At 51.7% G+C, this 19681-nt stretch overlaps 1 protein-coding gene across 4 annotated transcripts in view; it reads right to left on the reverse strand.

The window, feature by feature from the left end:
• Window positions 1–4447: 4447 nt before the first annotated feature.
• The window catches only part of POLR1A (RNA polymerase I subunit A), an 80387-nt gene continuing 65153 nt past the window's right edge, over window positions 4448–19681 (reverse strand). For all 4 annotated transcript variants that reach the window (XM_032243576.1, XM_032243577.1, XM_032243578.1 and 1 more), the window contains 8 exons: window positions 19360–19517; window positions 14137–14263; window positions 12439–12549; window positions 11473–11778; window positions 10371–10571; window positions 8761–8878; window positions 8063–8227; window positions 4448–7704 (listed from right to left, as the gene is read on the reverse strand). In XM_032243576.1, coding sequence (XP_032099467.1) covers window positions 7604–7704; window positions 8063–8227; window positions 8761–8878; window positions 10371–10571; window positions 11473–11778; window positions 12439–12549; window positions 14137–14263; window positions 19360–19517 — 1287 coding nt within the window. In that variant the 3' untranslated portion in view covers window positions 4448–7603. The remainder of the gene's footprint in view (window positions 7705–8062; window positions 8228–8760; window positions 8879–10370; window positions 10572–11472; window positions 11779–12438; window positions 12550–14136; window positions 14264–19359; window positions 19518–19681) is intronic.

Here is a 19681-nt window from a genome sequence, read left to right on the forward strand (position 1 = left end):
GAAAAAAAAGAAAAACAGCTCCAGAAGCCGTAGCCAAAGTCTAAAGGTGACCACTGGCCTGGGTAGCCAAGAGCTAACATTTTTACTCAAGGTTTTACACAATGTAGGGACTGCACTAAATTCTTGACCTTGCTTCAGAGAAAAGTGTTTAGCACAGTGACAAAGGTCATCTATATCTATAGTAAACATAATTCTTTAAAATTGACAAAAGCAATACCAATAACCCAATAGAAAAATGAGCAAAGGATACAAATAGGCAGTTCTTAGAAGTGCAAATAGACATGTGAAAAGATGTTTAGATTTATTGATAGAAAATTTCAGACTGAAGTACGAACGAGGCTGGGTGTCGTGGCTCACACCTGTAATCCCAGCACTTTGGGAGGTCTAATTTAAAAATTAGCTGGGCATGATGGTGTGTGCCTGTAGTCCCAGCTACTTGGGAGGCCGAGGTGGAGGATTGCTTGGTCCTGGGACTTCGAGGCTGCTGTGAGCTGTGATTATGACACTGCACTCCAGCCTGGGCAACAGTGAGATCCCATCTCAAAAAAAGGAGAGATACCACTGTTTCATGCAGAGTGGGTGAAATGTAAATGATTCCATTTTGTAAAATCAATGTTAACCTACGTCTATCTACGTAGGTTAACATTGTTAACCTACATAGATGCGTATGTGGCAGGGTTTCCTCAGCCTTGACATTACTGTTGTCTGGGGCTGGACAAGTCTTTGTTGTGGAGCCTGTCCTGTGGACTGCAGAAGTTCAGCAGCATCTCCCACTCCCTAGATGCCAGCAGCGCCTCCCGCCAGTAGCAATAAAAAATGTCCCCAGACACTGCCAAATGTCCCCTGAGAGGCAAAACTGACCCAAGTTGAGAACCACTTAGTATATAGGTAAACATGTATAGTTGTGTGTGATTTAATGAACACAATTAAGTTTATCACCATTTTACATATAAGGAAACTGAAGTGCATTTCTTAGGGTCCCATTGCAAGCTGAGGGCGTGAGATTCCAAGAAAAGTCCTATTTCAAAGCTCAGTGTCTTGCCCAAGATGCAGCCTCACCGCTCAACCACATTCTTGAGGTTCGATTGGCTGAATGCACGTGGAACATCAGGTTCATGTTTCCAGGCAAGAATCATGGATTGGGAAAGGCAAGTGTTCACTGTGGTCCAGCTGAGGACTGTGGTGTCTGAAACTCTGTCACATGGTAGGCTACAGGTGCGGGGCTGGCTGGGCTCCCGTGAAAACACTGCAGCAGGCAGCCAGTCCGGAAGACAGCATCTGGCAGGGCCTGAAATTCAGCCCTTCTGAGTAAGGAAGATCCCAACTTGCAAAAGACATAGAGGCAGCACTGTGACTGGACCCACACTGCCACACCCATATCATCTATATTCAAGGGCAAAGGGCCAGTAGGAATTGGGGGCAGGAGGTGGAGAGGGGATGGCTGGATTCCTGATTCTTTTTCAATTTCCCTCCCTTCTGGCCACTGGACACCCAAGTACCTCCCCACTGTCCCTCCACTCTGTGCTTCCTACAAAGCACCCTCTGGAGTGCACCCAGCTGGGCAAGGCATGGTCCTACTGGGGGAAGTGTGCACATTCACATGAAGCCTGCTGGGTACCTCAACATTTGGCCTGATCATGATGAAGGTGAACTGGCTTGTTTGGGGCACAAGACTACAAGTTCTGTGAGCACAGGGCCCCCATAGCTCATGCATCTTAGGGCGCCTGGGACACAGTGGACATCAAGGTTGGATGCGGCATGGGGGAGAGAATGGTGAGGATGAGCATGGTCAGGTATCTGTGGGTTGGAACAAACCTTCCAGGCCACTGAGTCCAACTTGTGCGAAGATAGTCACTGAGGAGCTGCAGTGACATGTGAGCCTGTGAATAAACCATGGCTCTCAGGAGTTGAGTTAAACCCAGCTCCTTGATGACCACTCATGGTAGGACAGCAATGCTGCTTAAAGAACTTGAGGCACGATTCTTATTAAATAATTATGATTTCAGTTTTTAAATGGAAACCTCTTGTGGAGCTGCTGGTAGGAAACACTGGCTGGCTGAGTTCCCTCCTTCTGTCCCTGTTGGCAGGGACTTTTAAGTTGGACAAATGGCCTCCCTAATGTTCTGGGCTGGCAGAGAGCTGCAGGCCTCCAGCTTTCTGCTGGAAGCATCAACCCTTTCTTGTTTCAGGCTTTGCTGAGCCCCAGGTAGAGCCGATGGTGGTATCCTTTGAACCCCACTGTAAAGTCTTTGCAGACATCTGTCATAGACTTTGACAGCTTTGCCACAGACGTACTCACTTGAGGGCAGAGATCAGATCTTAAGATCTTACTGCAGAAACCTAGGGCCAGTCACTCACTCTTTGAGATGTCATCGTACCAATAGATGGTGACGGTGGCTGTGCATTTCCACAATTTAGGGCTTTTTCTAAGTCCGTGGCTCTTAATTCCGCTGCACCTTAGACTCTCTTGAAGATCTTCTAGTGCCTAGGCCACACTCCAGGCCAATAAAATCAGAATCTCTGGACAAGGCCTTGGAATCACTTTTTTTCAGATGGTCTCACTCTGTCACCCGGGCTGGACTGCAGTGGTGGGATCATAGCTCATTGCGGGCTTGAACTCCTGGGCTTACTTGATTCTCTTACCTCAGCCCCGAGTAGCTGGGATTTACAGGCACATGCCACCATACCTGGATAATTTTTATAGATACGGGGTTTCACTATGTTGCCCAGGCTAGTCTCAAACTCCTGAGCTCAAGTGATCCTCCTGCCTGGGTCTCTTAAAGTGCTGGGATTCTAAGTGTGAGCCACTGTGCCCAGCCAGAATCAATCTTTTTAAAAGCTCCCTAAGTGGTTCCAACGTGCAGAATTGAGAGCCTCTAAGAGGACTTGGGACGGAAGTGGGGTGGAGGTTGATGGTGGTTCCAATGTGCAAAATTGAGACTCTAAGTGGACTTTGGACGGAAGTAGGGTGGAGGTTTATGTAGGAACTTGGGAATTTTTGACCGCAGCTGTTTTGGTGGTTGTGATTGAAACAGAACTGCACCAGGGTCAGGAGACCTGTGGTAGGCCCAGCAACTCTGTGACCTCTCTGAACTACACAACCTCAAGGGCAGACTGTGGTACAGGGCTGCCCCACTGAGCCATCTGCAGAGGTGGTATCACTCAACGATGAACGACTCAACGAATCAGCCTTTAAGGACAAGTCTTTCCTATTTCAAGAGCAGTCTGGACTCCTGCAGCCCGATTCAAGAGCAAACTAAGAATTTTAAGATTGGCAAGGAAGACACTCCTTAAATGGTTCCTGACTTTCCGCACATGCAGCACACTGAAGGGTCCCAACATCTGACCGAAACACAGTCCATACCAAGCCACAACGAGATGGCACCTCACACGTTAGGGTGGCTACTATAAAAAGGACAAGGATGTGGAGAAATTGGAATTGTTGTGCATCATTGGTGGGAGCGTAAAATGGTGTAGCTGCTGTGGAAAATGGGATGGCAGTTCCTCAAAAAAATTAAAGAGTTACCATACGATCCAGCAATTCCCCTTCTAGGTATATATATTCAAAGAAAAGCAGGGTCTTGGCGGGGTGCAGTGGCTCATGCCTATAATCCCAGCACTTTGGGAGGCTGAGGCGGGTGGATCATGAGGTCAGGAGTTCAAGGCCAGACTGACCAACATGGTGAAACCCCGTCTCTACTAAAAAACACAAAAATTTGCTGGGCATGGTGGCACATGCCTGCAATCCAGCTACTTGGGAGACTGAGGTAGAGGAATTGCTTGAACTGGGGCCCGGGAGGCGGGGGTTGCAGTGAGCAGAGATGGTGCCACTGCACTCTAGCCTGGGCTACAGAGCAAGACTCCATCTCAAAAAAAAAAAAAAAAAAAAGAGAGAAAAGAGAAGAAAAGAAAAAGAAAAAAGCAGGGTCTTAGATATTTTTCTTTTGAGACAGAGTCTCACTGTGTCACCCAGGCAGTACAGTGGCACAAATATCTCGGCTCACTGCAACGTCCGCCTCCCAAGTTCAAGTGATTCTCCTGCCTCAGCCTCCCGAGTAGCTGAAATTACAGGCACCTGCCACCACATCCAGCTAATTTTTGTGTTTTTAGTAGAGATGGGGCTTCACCATGTTGGCCAGGATGGTCTTGAACTCCTGACCTCAGGTGATCCACCCACCTCTGCCTCCCAAAGTGCTGGGATTACAGGTGTGAGTGCCCAGCCTGGTCTCAGATATTTGTATATCCACATTCACAGCATTATGTGCAATAGCCAAGAGGTGGAGGCAACCTGTGTCCACGAACAGATGAGTGATTAAACAAAATATGGTCTATACATATGATGAGCAGCCTCAAGCAGGAAGGCAATTCTGAGACATGCTACACCACCAATAAACCTTCAGGACATTATGCTAAGCAAAATAAGCCAGTCGCAAAAAGACAAATGCCATACTTTTCCACTTGTATGAGGTACCTAGAGAAGTCAAATTCAGAGACAGAATGTAGAACAGTGGCTGTGAGGGGACGGGGAGGTGGAAGGTATGGGGAATTAGTGCTCAATGGGTACAGACATTTGTACATATTATTTGGGAGTAGGGCAAAGTGAAGAGAAAGGAAGTTTCAAGTTCCAGACAGGATGAGACAAGGTGCTTCATCTATTCCTCGGTTTTATTCTTACTCAATGCAGGACAGAAAATGTTTCAAAGACTCACAGGAATATCTGTGGGAATGCTGATAGTGTTTCTGGTGAGAACCCGGAAAGGAGAGACTAAAAAATATTAACTGGCCAGGGACGGTGGCTCACATCACCCAGGACTTTGGGAGGCCACAGTGGGAGGATTGCTTGAGCCCAGGAGTTTGAAACCAGCCTGAGCAATAAAGCAAGACCCCTGTCTCTACAAAACAAACCAAAAAACTGTTAGAAGCAAGCAAGTAGGTATGGATGTCACAAAAAAGGGCAAGGTGAGAAGGATGTCTAAACCGTGGCTGGCTAACGGCATTTCCGAAAGAACTCACAGCTCCAGCCGGGCGTGGTGGCTCACACCTGTAATCCCAGCACTTTGGGGGGCCAAGGTGGGCAGATCACCTGAGATCAGTAGTTTGAGACCAGCCTGGCCAACATGGTGAAACCCTATCTCTACTAAAAATACAAAAATTAGCAGGGCGTGGTGGCACATGCCTGTAATCCCAGCTACTCGGGAGGCTGAGGCAAGAGAATCGCTTGAACCCGGGAGGTAGAGGTTGCAGTGGGCCAAGATCGTGCCACTGCACTCCAGCCTGGGCGACAAGAGCAAAACTCTATATCAAAAAAGAAAAAAGAATTCACAGCTCCCATGAAAAGTTTGTGAACCCCACCAGATGATCAATCTCCATTACATTTTGACTAAAAATGACAATGTAGCTTAATCCACCTTTTTGAATCCATCCATCAGATGTGACTTGGGCCTACTTTCCAAAACTCAAATGCATCCTCAATGTGCACTTTCAGTCCTGAGAAGATTCCAAAGCCTCTGCCATCTTAAACTGCCAAGAAGGCCACTCTCAGAGGCTTCCGAGCATAGAGAACAAGCGAAGAGAGCGTGTAATCCCCTAAGGGGACCACAGTGAGAGTCCTCACTCATCAGGATGTGCAAGCTCCCAAATGTGTTTAAAAACCAGATATGCTGTCTTAATACTCATCCATCAGGAAAGGAACAGGAATGAAACAGAGCTGCCCGGGAGATGGGGGGTGCAGGAGGGTATCCCTCACTTCCCATATGGTAATTATGGTCAGGGGTCTGATCTAATTGTGATGGTCACAGTCCGGTCAATATGCAGGGCTTACTCCTTCCCCTTTGCGCTCTTAGTGCCTAGGAGAGGTGGAACCCATGGAACCAAATACTCATCCATCCACCATATGTCACGATCACCAGGTTACTTTGTGATCTCCTTTGAGGACCGTCTCTCACCATTCTAGTGTGTGTAGAAATCATCAAGTGAACATGCCCTTTAACTCAAAGAATGAATGCCTTACGCTTCAGGCTGGGCCCTTCCTGCCTGCCTCAAAACTGTCATATTCCTCTGTGCTCATGCCTTGGTGAACCTGGCAGACCCTGTTAGGAGGCACTGGTTTCTGTCAGGCTTTTCCATCATGGGCCTAGGAGGTGCAGGCTGCGTCCTATTGCATGTCTGGAGGGAGCAACATGGTCACTCTCCCTTGACAAGACCTCCCTTGATCCCCAACCCTACCCCGAGGTCACAGCAGCAGCCTTCCCACCCCAGACCAAGGCGAGCACAGCTTCTGCATAAAGGCTTCTCCCCTGTGCTTCCCCTGGCCGCAAGGCCAGCAGCTAGCTCTGGAAGGGGGTCACTGCAGGGGCAGGCCAGGGGCAGAGGCAAAGGAGGCTGCAGAGGCTGAGCTCTCCCCCTAAGGCCTCAGACAGGAAAGAGCAGGAAGAGGGACCCAAGATCTGACTGTGCCAAGAAAATCCCTGTCCTGGGTTCTCAAATCCAAATGCAGAAACTGCAAAGCAAGGGAAATAATTGTTTTTTTAAAAAAAAAACAACCCAAGATTTTTTCTTTCCTAACAGCTAGTTCCAATGATGTTTATTACTCTCCCTGAGCTGAAATAACAGTAGACAAAAATAGAGGCAGCCTCTGGTTTTACAAAGCCTTTGTACGAGTCCTGTCTTTTCTGTCCACTCCAGGGAAATGTGTTATTGGTGCTAGAGGGAGAGGGAATGTGGACGACCACGTACAGACTGGCACAGTCCTCTGGGGTCGAGGCCTGTCTCCCTTCCCATAAGCAGGGCCTACGGGGTGTATAGGGCGGGACACAGATCTCCGCACCAAACTGACAGCAGAGAAAAGCCAGGCAACCCATTCAATTGCCCTGGCAGTGACCTGGGTTCCATGTGTGGGAATGAACTGCGGCCCTGGAGAGACTGCCTCCAGCCTTGGGGCTGATGTGGTCTAGAAGGACACCTAGCCACACGGTGGCAGGACCAGGACCCTGACCAGGCACAGAAGTTGGGTGAGTGGAGAACTCTGCTACCCTGTAGTTGGCTCAGGGAAGAAGTCTTGATGGGGACTACTTGTAGACTGTCCGCTGGGGCTGGAGCAGCCGGAAGGAGCAGGCCTTGGGCAGCAGGCTCCATGTTCCTGCTCATCAGGAGTCCCCAGGAATCTTGTCTGTTGTCCTTGGCCACCCACAGCAACAGAACCCCGCTTCCCTACTCGGGAGGTACCTGGGGTCCCCTGCAGCAAAGCTCTGCTTCCCCTTGATCTTCTCAGTGAATGGGGGCTTCTCAGGGGTTACGCCACAGAGGCCTCCTGAAGCACAGGTGAGGCCCCGGCCATCTCAGGGGGACTTAGAAAACTTGGTAAACCTTGATAAAAATCCAGAGACAGGAAGGAGCAAGGATGGAACAACTCCGCCACTTTCCAGGTGAAGCTGGCCCAGCTCAGAGGCCCACTGCTTTCAAGCCCAAGGTGGCTGCTGTGCTCTGTGCTGTCACTTGGAACCGGCCTGGATTCTGGTCTCCTGGTCCTCTCATGCAGAAGACAGGCTGGGTCACGCCCTCACCGAGGGTCCTTGGAGCTGGGCAGACGGTGCTGGAGCAGCCACTAACTCAGCGGCTGCTTGAGCTCGAACAGGCCTGTCCCACCCTTGACGACCTTCCCGACCACAAGGCAGGCAGAAGGAGACCTCAGCTCATCATGGGATCCTGGCAGAGACACAAGAGCACATCAGGGGGTTGAGGTAGAAGCTGGGAATGCTGTAGGTGACTGGGGGGCTGAACACTGAGGCCTCAGGACCCAGGCACTTCCTGAGTCTCTGAAGCTGATGGGATCACAAGGCAACCCTGCTCTAGCACTTGCGAGAGGAAGGCCCTTTTCCTGTTCCTTCAAGCACAGAGGTAGGTGTCGGGTTTGCTGTTCAGCCCCCTTCAGCTGCCCCCACTCCCCTCAGCTCCCAAGATCTCACTGGTGTGCAAGGAAAGATGCCCATGGGGTGGGCCCGTGAGCCCGTGAGCCCAGGGTGGTCAGGAGAAGGGAGGCCAGGGCACCTGCCCACGCACTGACCCAGCATGGTGGCCTGCTTCAGAAACTGGAAGCTGGTTTCAAATGTCATCTGCTGTAGCGGGGAAGAGTTTGACTGGATCCCAAAGCGATTCAGTGGCTTGTAAACACCCTCGAAGCACATATAATCAGCAACCAGGGAGAGATGGCGAGGGTCAACAGCAATGCCTGTCACACGGAGGTAAAATCAGGAGGGATTAAGCAATGACCACAGGAACGGTCAGCAGACACAGCCAGGCTGCCTCCACATCAGCACGTGGTTCGGGAGTTAGACTCCGGGGCTCCCCTGCAGCTGCGCCACCTGCTCACACTACTTAACCTTCCCCCTGCTCTGGGGCATCTTTCCCTGACCCCTGCATCCTGCTTCCCACTTCCCTCCAGCAGCACAAGAAATAAGGATCTAACCACACTGTTTTCATTTGGGAACTGCCTTTGGGGAAAGGCAGGATGGGGCCAAGTCATCAATAAGGAGCGTCCTCAAAGGAACCAGCAGATGAGACACCAATGAAACAGCCGCAGTGATGGGAGCTGTCACCTCTTAACAGATCTGCAGTCTCCTACAGGTGCGCTCACTGCACCCGTGCTTCAGTTCCCGCCTCACTTGGTGCTGGACCGACGCGGTCCTGACCGTCCTTCCCTGAGCCTTCTGGTGTCCTGACTGGCACCCAGACCTCAGGGTGTTGCCTGCAAGCTCCTCTTACCATACACGGCAAACACATCCTTGATTTCTTTCTCGATCACCCGCAGTGCAGCCTCGATGCCATACGTGTTGGCCATGGCGTGGATATCATTGGAATAGAGGCGGCGCAGATCCAGGATCTGGAGAGGAAGGAAGGGATTTATTTAGAGCGCCTGGCCTTCCGCTCCCTTCTGCTTGCATATCTCCCCCTGGCCGCTCTCTCTCTCCTTGTGTCTGGCAGCTTGGTACAGCTGATGACAAAGTGGTCAAGAGGTGGCCCAGGATTAGCAGAAGGAAATGCTGACGCAGAGCTGCTGACGGCTCGCTGGCTGGGGCCCAAGATCTGTCTTGTCATTACAAGAATCCAGGGATGACTTTGGACACGCTTTAGATTCAATAGGAAGAAATGGATTTTTTCTTCTTATTTTTAAACTGAGAGCCCTGTTTACTAGGATTAAAGCTTCCCTTGGGAGGTAAGTTCTCCCAGCAGTGACACATTAAAGACTCTTCCAGGATGTGTGGAGCGGGGACTGGTCAGCCACACAGGTGTCTGCTGGGCCTCACGAAGGGGTCGAGACTGCAGCTGACCTGTGTTGGAGGAGACTCTCGCCCTGCACTCTAGGTGGGTGCCAATCCTCCCTGCTCATCCTCTGGGAAGGGTTTGGTAAAAGGGCTCAGGAGAGCAGGGAACTTTGCACGGTGGTCACTGGTGGGGGCAGAAGTGTACGTGGCAGAGGGAGTTTTCCCAGCCTAGTGCAGACCTGTTGTGGGGTTAGGCTAGAGGATCCCAGTTCCTGTGTTCTGTGGCGGAAACCCAGAAGGTTCTGGGAGAGTTAGTGAAGCGGGAGAACTTGGAGACACAGCTCACGGGAAAGGACAGATGAGCCAGTGAGCAGGTGGGACAGGAATGCTGGGTACCTCCACCCCTGGGACCCCCTTTAACAGATAAAGCAAGCAGCATCCAGGCAGGTGATGTAGCGGTGATTTCTTACAACTCTACTTCAGGAAGGTTTTAATTTGAAGGAAAAAACTCTACTCAAGCCGGGCACAGTGGCTCACACCTGTAATCCCAGCACTTTCGGAGGCCGAGGAGGTTGGATCACCTGAGGTCAGGAGTTTGAGACCAGCCTGGCCAATATGCCGAAACCCCACCTGTACTAAAAATACAAAAATTAGCCAGGTGTGGTGGTGTGCACCTATAATCCCAGTTACTCGGGAGGCTGAGGCAGGAGAACTGCTTGAATCTGGGAGGTGGAGGTTGCAGTGAGCCAAGATCCTGCCACTGCACTCCAGCCTGGGCAACAGAGTGAGATTCTGTCTCAAAAAAAAAAACCAAAAAAACAAAAAACAACCTCTACTCAAATTAGCCCAGGCGACTGTGGGCTGAAGAAAGTTCAGCAGGGTGCTTTACTGTGGGTCTGAATGAGGCTAACATGCCCGGGAATCCCGGGGAGGAGGGCGAGGGCACACACACTTGGTTTGAAGAATGTGGCCTAGAAGCACGAATGGCTCAGGAAGAGCCAGAGTAAATCGGCTGGAGTGAGTCTCTGGGTGGCCGGGTCCTGAGACAACACGGGATGGGGGCTACTGCTTTGTCCCAGGCCAGCAGACAGCCTGCAAGGGGACACGTACCTCTGCATACTTGAACAGCTCTGGAAGGTTGATTCCCTCTGTGTTTAGCACAAGCTCCTTCTCATTCTTACTGCTGGTCGTTTCATTCAGGAGGCACCGAGTGATGCCCTTGGTTGTATAGACGATGGCATCATGGGCCAAAGATACTACCAGGGAGCTCATGTCAAAGTTGATCTTCATCAGAGGGAGCTTCACTGTCACCTGCAAAAGGGAGGGATGGGTAGGGAGATGGCCACCCCAGCCCCCACAAAGAGGACTGGCGTGAGACTCCTTCAAAGCCTATTCAGGAACTCGCCGACTGGCGGAAGGTGGGCCTGCTGGGCAAGCCAGCGGGTAGTCCGAACACTGTGAACCGTGGATAGGTCAGCCACATCCAGTCCCCCAGATTCAAGGGGGAAACAGTGGGGCTATGTTTTCACAGCTGTCGGTGACAACACTGAGATTCACATCCGCTCAGCCCTGCCCTGAATGTCCTTAAAGACCACAAGGCATGGTACATGCTGTTTACCATGTGTGATTCTTGTTATTACCCCATTCACTTGGGAACCACTGAATCGGATCCAAGGAAAGACAAAGCCTAAGTGTGTGTACATGTCTAGGCATCCGGACCATCCAGGCTTTAAGGGAACTGTGAAATCCCTAGAAAGATGGTGGCAGGGGCTGTGTGTGGGGGGAACTGAAGTGCCCCTGCCTACGGGCACGAACAGCGTCTCCATAACATGTGTTGTCCACGTTAACACAAATCTGTTGTACTGAAGGTTAAAGGAGGTGGTGTGTTTGAAAATACCTAAAGGCCTGGTAGATCGTCCTGTGTGTCTTGAAAGATCAGGGAGAACTGCCTTACTAGGGTTTGAAAATGGTATGTGTGGCCCTATTTCGGGACAGAGAGTTTATAGCCATCACCAGATTCTTAAAGGGATCTGGGATTAAAAAGAACAACTGACTCTCACAGGCCCCAAACAGAAAGCCTGGGTGTGCTCTGAGCGGGAGACCATGGGCTGCCCGCTGCTCAGCGGTGCAGGGCAGCTCAGCAAGCCCCTCCCAGAGGCACTTGTCCAGCTGCACTGATCACCCAAGCCCCGGCCTGCAAGGCGACACTGACCTGGCACCACAGGCTCTCCTCGGTGTCATACTGGTAGTCCTCTATGAAGGAGTGGATCTCAAGCACAGCCTGTACCCGGCGCTTCGTGGCCTCGGCCCCCTGGGGCTCCTGGCTGTGGGTGGATTTCCGAGGCTGTGTCAGGAGGGCGGGTAGGGACGGGGCCTCCTCAGCGCCTGAAGCCGTCTCTTCGTCTTGCTCTTGGGTCTCTTGAGCACCTTCCCCGTGGGCATTCCCTTCCTCCTGAGCGTCCTCATCATCATTCTCCTCGCCTTCCTTCTCCTCCTCTTCCTCACTCTCATAATCAACCTGCCAGGAAAGGGAGCGCAAGCTGTGTCATTTGGGGTCTACCTGAACTCTGCCTGTGGAACAAAGACCCGAGCAAAGCCTTGGCTTCCTGGGCTACCCAGCCCCACCTGCTCCACACTCACGGCTCCTCCACTCTGGCCTGGTTGGGCTTTCTTCTTCTTTTTGCCCTGAGAATGCTACTGCTCTGTCCCCACTGAGCCCCCCATAGAGGTGGAGTTCACCCTCACTCGGCCCTCACTGGTACACCCACTCACCAGTAAGTTCCCTCAGCCCCTCTAAACTGCCCTTTGTCCTTGCAGCCATTATGATGGCAGGGGACTGGTTTGAGGGAGGGGAGAGAGGTATATTTTCATTGTAAAAACCAGAGGCAGCCTGACTCTTTCTTGCCAGAAGCCTGTCTGGACCCTTGAGTCTGATTCAAGTCCAGGGATGGCCAGATCTGAAGGGCCGCCCTGAATGGCCCTGTGCAAAATTCCCATGCCATGAAGCCCATCTTTCAAAAGAGAGGTATGCTGGGCAGGCAGGTGATGCCTCAGGGTTCCTTGTGGGTTCATGGCATGACACAGAGGTATGGCCTGGGTGCCGGGAGATGATCCCTCTAGGTTAACAGGGAATGGGGCCGGGACCATAGCCCCTTCACCCCAGTGCAGGGTCTCTCACCTCCTCCTCCTGCTTCTCCTTGCGTTTGGCATCAGAGGCATCGGCATCCCCCTCATCAGCTTCAGCGTCCACAATGTGCCCCTCCTCTTCCTCATCACCCTCCTGCTCTCCCTGTGGTTTGGATGCAAGGAAGAAAAAGATTAACTCCAATATCCAGTGCTCAGTGAATCTGTCCATCCACCCACCCACCAACCCATCCACCCATCCGTCCATGTCCCACCCTTCTAACCCCTTCCCCCATCCAGCTACCACCCTCCATCCCCCGCCACCCAACCCAACCCGTCCACCCAGCATCTACTCTGTCAATTCCTGATCTCAGGCCTCCCTCCCTTCAGTCTTCATCTTTACATGCACCACTTACATGCGTTCGATTCCTAAAAACTAAAAAAAAAAGTGCCAGGGCTTGCTTTCTTAAAAGATGGTGTAAAATATTGTTCCAAGTATTTTTGATCAAACCCAGGTGCAAGTGGGGATGAGGAGGAAGGGCTGTCTTGGTGGAATACTGAGTACCTCTCTCCTTCTCCCCCTGAACTTGGCTCCTAGTTTTTGTTTTCGTTGTTTTTTTTTTGAGACAGAGTCTTGCTCTGTCACAAGGCTGGAGTGCAGTGGCATGATCTTGGCTCACTGTAACCTCTGCCTCCAGGTTCAAGCGATTCTCTTGCCTCAGCCTCCTGAGGAGCTGGGACTACAGGCACACGCCATCATGCTCAGCTAATTGTTTTTACTTTTGGTAGAGATGGGGGTTTTACCATGTTGACCAGGATGGTCTTGATCTCCTGACCTCGTGATCCACTGGCCTTGGCCTCCCAAAGCGCTGAGGCTACAGGCATGAGCCACCGCGCCCAGCCTGGCTCCTAGTTTTTTATACTCTCCTTCTGGATGAATTAAAAATTAAGACCAGGCAGCAGTCTAAAGATAGTCCCTGCTTGTGCTTGAGTGAGCCGGAAGTGAACTCACAGAGCAGGAGAGACCTAGCATTTTCCCTGGCCTACGCTAGCCCCTCATTTTAGGGCTGACGAGACAGACCCAGAGAGAGGTGACACCACTGGGACCACAGAGCTGGGCGGGGCAGTCCCAGTCCATGTCATGTCCCCCAGCCCGAGCAGGCTTGCTGCTGGCTCAGATGGCACTCAGGGACCTGCTCCCACACCACCCTCAGGTCTGGCCTGCTCCTGGGTGCCTTGGCAGATGTCTGATTATTTATCTGGACTATTTTGCTTCTACTGGTTTTTCTCTCTTCTTCACCTTTTTGTCACTGCAGCCCAACTTCCCTGCTTCCAGATATGTCTCTGGTCCCTGCCAGTGCCCTGGTGGGCCTCAGTTCATCTGGCCCGGGCAAGTTGAGGGCAAAGCAAACTGGAAAAAGAACTTTCAAAGGCTCAGCACACGCCATTACCTTGAGCCCCTACGCAGGATGAAGACCGCTTACAGCGGGGTCTAGGAGAGCAGAGAGCTGATGCAGAGGCCTGCCCCGGGGCTGGTTACACCATGCTGCCTGCAGCCTCCCCTGCCTGCTCATCAGGCCAAGAAGTGGATGCTGCTTCCAGGCTCTCTCAGAACAGCAGGTAAAAGCTGAGGCAGGCAGGAGATGGGCCAGCACCAGGATGGGGCTGGAGAAGCAGTGAGAACAGGCACAGAGCCTGCCCAGCCTGGAGGCTCTCCCTGTGTGACCCTAGTGACCCCTGGGGACTCACTCACCCGACTCCTCCCGGACTCCTCAGTGTTGTCCAGATCCCTCTGCGTAGCTCTTCGAGTGTTTACGTTCCTGAAAGCTGATGCTTTATTATTCTTCTTTCTGATGGATTCCATCAGAAGTTTAAAGAATCTGAAACGAGAAGAAAGCCACAAAGCCCTGTTCAGTACCAGCATGTCCAGCCCTGCCCTCATTTCAGGGGGTAGGACGCTGAGGGATTCCCATTCCCACAGGGGATTAGTGCATGAGACGGGGGCCCACCCCTCCTAGCTGCTCACTTTTCCCTACCCGCTGTTTTGGAACCATCTCTGGCGTGTCGGGAACACCAGCTCCACAGACTGACAGGCCTGGTGCTCTGCCATCCTCAGAGTATGAGTGGGACAGGCAGCTTCCTAAGCTTTAAGCCCCTTGTCTAGAAAGTATGGGAATTACTACGGATTCTGCAACCTTGTTTGCTAATGATGAGAAACAACCCTATGTCTGATTCCTCTCACAGGGCCTGGCAGAGTGTGTGCTTGGTGAAGGACAGTTGTTGGTGCCGCTGTGGTCGACCTCTAACAAGGCAGGCAGAGTCTACTGTAGGAGAGGGAACACCACCCAGGACTAGGACCTTCCCCCGCCCACCACCTGTAGCATCTCCAGAAGAGGGTGTTGCTCCAGCCAGAGAACTCCCATCACAGCAATGTGATGAAAGAACAAAGATTTCGGCCAGGCGCGGTGGCTCACGCCTGTAATCCCAGCACTTTGGGAAGCTAAGGTGGGTGGATCACGAGGTCAGGAGTTCGAGACCAGCCTGGCCAATGTAGTGAAACTCTGTCTCTACTAAAAATACAAAAAGTAGCCAGGCATGTTGGCACACACCTATAGTCCCAGCTACTTGGGAGGCTGAGGCAGAAGAATAACTTGAACCTGGTAGATGCAGGCTGTGGTGAGCTGAGGTTGTGCCACTGCACTTCAGCCCAAGCAACAGAGTGAGACTCCATCTCAAAAAGAAAAAAACATGAAGATTTCAGAAGGGCTCCTCAGAATTTCGAAGGGCAGGGATAACTGGGCTTGTGGCAATGAATGGTGTCAACAGGTTAGAACCAAACCAATTGAAAAGAACCAACCTGAGGCTCAGAACCTGGCCCTCTCCGCCTTCCTCCAGAGCCATCTATTTTGAGGGCCTCTTAGGATCTACCCTGTCCCCTCCATACCACTTCTTTCTGCATGGAATCCCTTGCCTGTCTTCTCCAACAGGCCAGAACAGCACACCAAGAGGGTTGCTTGTGACTGAGAATCGGGTCCCTCACGTGTTCAACCAGCCATCCCGTTTTCTCTGAGCACCTATGCTGTGCCCAGCATGTGCCAGCCCTGGTAGCAAAGCAAGGACGAAAAGACAGGCTCCTGGTCTCAAGGAACTTAGAGTCTTCATTTAAAAAGCAGGCAGGTCCAACGTATACAATTTTGCTCATTATAAATGAAAGAATGCCACTCACCCACCCCAATATTATTATTATTATTTTGTGGCTTGGTTTTTGTTTTGTTTTTTTTTTGAGACGGAGTTTCACTCTATCACCCAGGCTGGAGTGCAGTGGTGTGATCTTGGCTCACTGCAACTTCCACCTCCCGGTTCAAAGGATTCTCATGCCTCAGCCTCCTGAGTAGCTGGGATTACAGGCGCCCACCAACAAGCCTGGCTAATTTTTGTATTTTTAGTAGAGACGGGGTTTCATCACGTTGGCCAGGCTGGTCTTGAACTCCTAACCTCAGGTGATCCACCTGCCTCGGCCTCCCAAAGTGCTGGGATTACAGGCATAAGCCACTGCACCTGGACTCCAATATTATTTTTTAACTTTTTAAAGGTGTACGTGGTTTACCCTTGGCAGAAAAAAGCCCCCTCATCCATTAATCCAGAGAAGAGCTTCTTCACCAGGCACTGGGGACAGGAACAGGATGGCCAGATGACTTTAGAAAGATAGAATCCCACTGGAAAGAGGGGGCAGAAGAGATGTTTTTGTAAGGACAGGTTCAGGTTAAAGTCCTTGTCCTGCCACAAACTGGAGAGGAGGGTCTCGATCTCATCTGTAATACAGGATCACCCTCACTCCGTGCCCGAGGCTACTGCGCAGAGCAGAACAGATGGAATGAGATGGGGTGGGGGTGCGAGGCTCAGCTGCTCCCACACACAGGGCTGCTTCCCGCAGCTGGGCGCCCCCGCCTGTCTGAACCTGTGGCAATGTCACGGCTCTGATGCATTTGCCCCCAGCATCTCACATCCAGCCTCAACTCCAAATGCCCATCTTCTCCCTCCCCCCAAGGCACCTTTTGGGCCTTTGCTTGAGCTGCTCACTCTGCCAGCAACTTCCCTGGCCAATATCTACCTACTGACGCTGTACCCATCCTTCAAGGCTGGACCTCAGCAGACGTAACTCCTCCAAGAAGTCCTCCCTGATTCCCCCTGCCTCTTTTGGTGACCAGGACTTGCGGAGGGAAGGTGAGGAGACAAAATGAACACCTGGTGAGTAAGTGGTAGGCATACGACCAGTGTGCCAGTTTTCCTGGAGGTGCAATTTGCCCTTCTGTGATTTTGCCGAGAGCAGGGGAACTAATGGCCCACACTGACTGCCTTCTCAAGGTTGTGCTGTTCATCAGAATGTAGCAACTGAAAGGGAACAGCGGGGGCAGGTAGCAGAGAAGCCTCCCATCCCACACAAATAATTACAGAGCACATGACCCCTGGCGGTTTCTGAAAGCGCCTGGCAACAACTCCACCACCTGCTGTTTGGAAAGTCAGATTCAGAGAAGCTACAATTACAGACTGTCAGCTTGGTCTTTTCATGGCTGGGAACCGGATGCCAAAACTTACAGCCCCTATCTCCCAGCTCAGTGCTCTTTCCACTTCACCTCCCCCGCCACCTGCCAGACAATGTACACAAACAGTCGGGTGCCAGGGCAGAGATTCGGGGGGCCTTCTAAGATTGTATATCTCTACCTAGGGAACCATCTGTCTCATGCTTTTTTTCTCCAGGCTCTGTCAAGAGTCTCCTGACCCCACAGCTGGGAGAAGGGAGGGTAAGGGCAAAGAGAAAGAAAAGGAGGGTTGCAGAGAGGAAGGAAAGGGGAGGGAAGGGAGAAAGGAAGGAGAAAAAGCTTCTTGGGGGTTGGCTGCTCTTTTGAAAGTGCATTCACACCTCCTCCCATTTCCTGTGGGAAGCCAGAGGCCTGAAGGCAGCTGCTCTGCTGCCTAGGGCCAGACAAAGGGACTCCAGACCGCACCCAGCTCATCCACAGCCCTTCTTTTAGCTCTGCCTAACCCCTCAGCCCATTCTTGAGGCCATTTCCATCACAGCTCAGCTTTACAAGTGCACAAGCAAAATGCAGGGAGGAGTTGAAAAAGTACCTCACAGCTGGGAACAAGCCAGGGCTGTCCCTCATCAGGAAGAAGTCTTAAAAAGTGATTTCCTATTTTCAATTCCATGAGGTAATATAAGTAAAAAGAACCCCGGCATGGGCTGGCACCGGCCTCGTGCCAACCTACCTGCTGGGCAGGCCTGGACCTCCTGCGAACAGAACTAGGGCAGAACATCCAACTCTGCCCACTCCTGGTTATTCTCAAGAGGCCATGAAATCTGCATTCCCATTTCCCAGAAAATGGCTGCCAGGCCAGCACAAACCCCCCGCATTTGCTAGTTATGTTCCTCGCCGTTAATTAAGGAGCTGGCAGGCTGGTGCACAAAGCACTCCTCTGCCACTCTGTCCAGTGCCCTACAGCATGGAGGACAACTCGACAGAAGAAACGTTCTCAGCCCAGGCCAGCACCAACACAGGTGCTCCCGAGGCCCAGCCAACAACAACTTCCCCAGGGCTCGTGAACTGGGGCAGGAAGCACCTGGCCAGTGACCCCCATTCAAAGGACTCAGTTCACATCCAGGCTCCTCTACCCCAACACCTACCATCCCCAATGCCACCTGCAGAGAGGGCTGGCTTGAGGCCAGGCCCCATAAGGTAAGAGGGCAGAGGGCTGAGGGCAGAAAAGTGCTGTGTTGCTCATGCCTGCCCATGACTTGGCGACAAATGGGCATGGCTCAGTATGTGTTTGTGGGATGGCTGAGTGCAGGGAGCTTTCTGCTTCTGCTCTGTCATTGCTTCTCTATCTAAGCAGCTCCCAGAAGACCCGAGAACTGGTCTAGATTAGAGGCAGTGGTCAGTGGCCTGTGGCCAGATCCTGCAACAGATCAGATCCATCTGGACCTTACCAGGCTTTTAAAAGCACATGAATTAGTTGCTGATGTTTAAAAGTTAGATCTCATTTATATAAAAGCAAAAGCAAGTAACCAAGTGACCCAAGAAAGAAAAAAAAAGCAGGGGCAGGAAGCTTGTTTTCTTTCTTTTTAAATCAAAAGATCTGGTGACCCTGGCCCCCAGTCCTGCATGGTAACAGGTGCCCCTGGGCACAGGCTCCACACTCTTCAGTCTGCCGGGGGGCCTCCAAACCTGCTTCATTGGCCTGTCACGTGCTGGGCTATGCAGCGTTTGTGTTCACTCTTCGCCATCTAGGGTCAGCTGGTTAAGTCAAAAGTGCTTCGCGGGCTCTTCCAGGCTTGCCCCAGGCCCCAAAGAGCCCATCTTCCTGCTCCCCTGAACTCAGCATCGTGGCCTCTGCTTTTTACATGTCTAACAGTAACCTGAACTTGAGACAAAAGTTCCTTTTCCCTACTGGACAGGAACTGGAATTTCTCTGGAGGCAATCCAGGTAACAGAATGGAGGTCTAAGAGCAGCACGCCATCTGCACATTGTTCACTATTCACAGAATCTAAATGCATCAGGAACCACATTACGCTGCCTGGAGTAACACCCTATCAAACATGAACAGCATGTGCTGCTCCGACACCACGGAAGCGCCGTGTTGACGGTGCTCCCTTCTCTTTTCCACACCCACATTTCCAGGTCTTAATGCCTGCAAGCCCCAGAAGACAACAATCCCAACGTCAACCCAAGAGAAGAAATGGGCTCAGGGAGTGATGTGTGGCTCACAAAGTCACACCCACAGCCAGATTTCCAAACCACCCAGGTTTCCAGATCAGGCTGCAGGGCTTTCTGTATTCCTAAACTCTTCCCTTGAAGGACTCATTTGGGCAAAGGCACTCAATCGCTAGGAGCCCTGTGGCTAGGTGCTTCCAGCCCCAGTTCAGTCGAGAACATTCTCTGGGTCAAGGTCAATGACAATAACAGCCTGAGTCCTGACCTTGTTTCCATGAAGCGCAGGATGTCCTCGGGTCTCAGGCACTTCTCCTGCTGGTAACATGCATGTGGCAGAAACTGAAACCGCAGCTGGTACACCCGGAATTTGTTCTGTTTTTCTTCTATACATAAGGACTCCTGGACGTCAATTTTCTGTAATACCTGGAACCAGATGGACAGAGAGAACTTGACTTGCTCAGGTCCCAGCTGACTGTGCAATGCGAGTGGCTTACGAGACCCAAGGTTTACAGACAGCAGCTAGGACCACAGGCCAAGCCCTGGTATGGATCTGCTGGGGGGCTCACAGCTTGCAGTCACCTCCAGAG

This window comes from Sapajus apella, unplaced genomic scaffold (assembly GCF_009761245.1).
Source record: "Sapajus apella isolate SASKATOON/1434 unplaced genomic scaffold, GSC_monkey_1.0 scaffold52, whole genome shotgun sequence".
Lineage (NCBI taxonomy): Eukaryota > Metazoa > Chordata > Mammalia > Primates > Cebidae > Sapajus > Sapajus apella.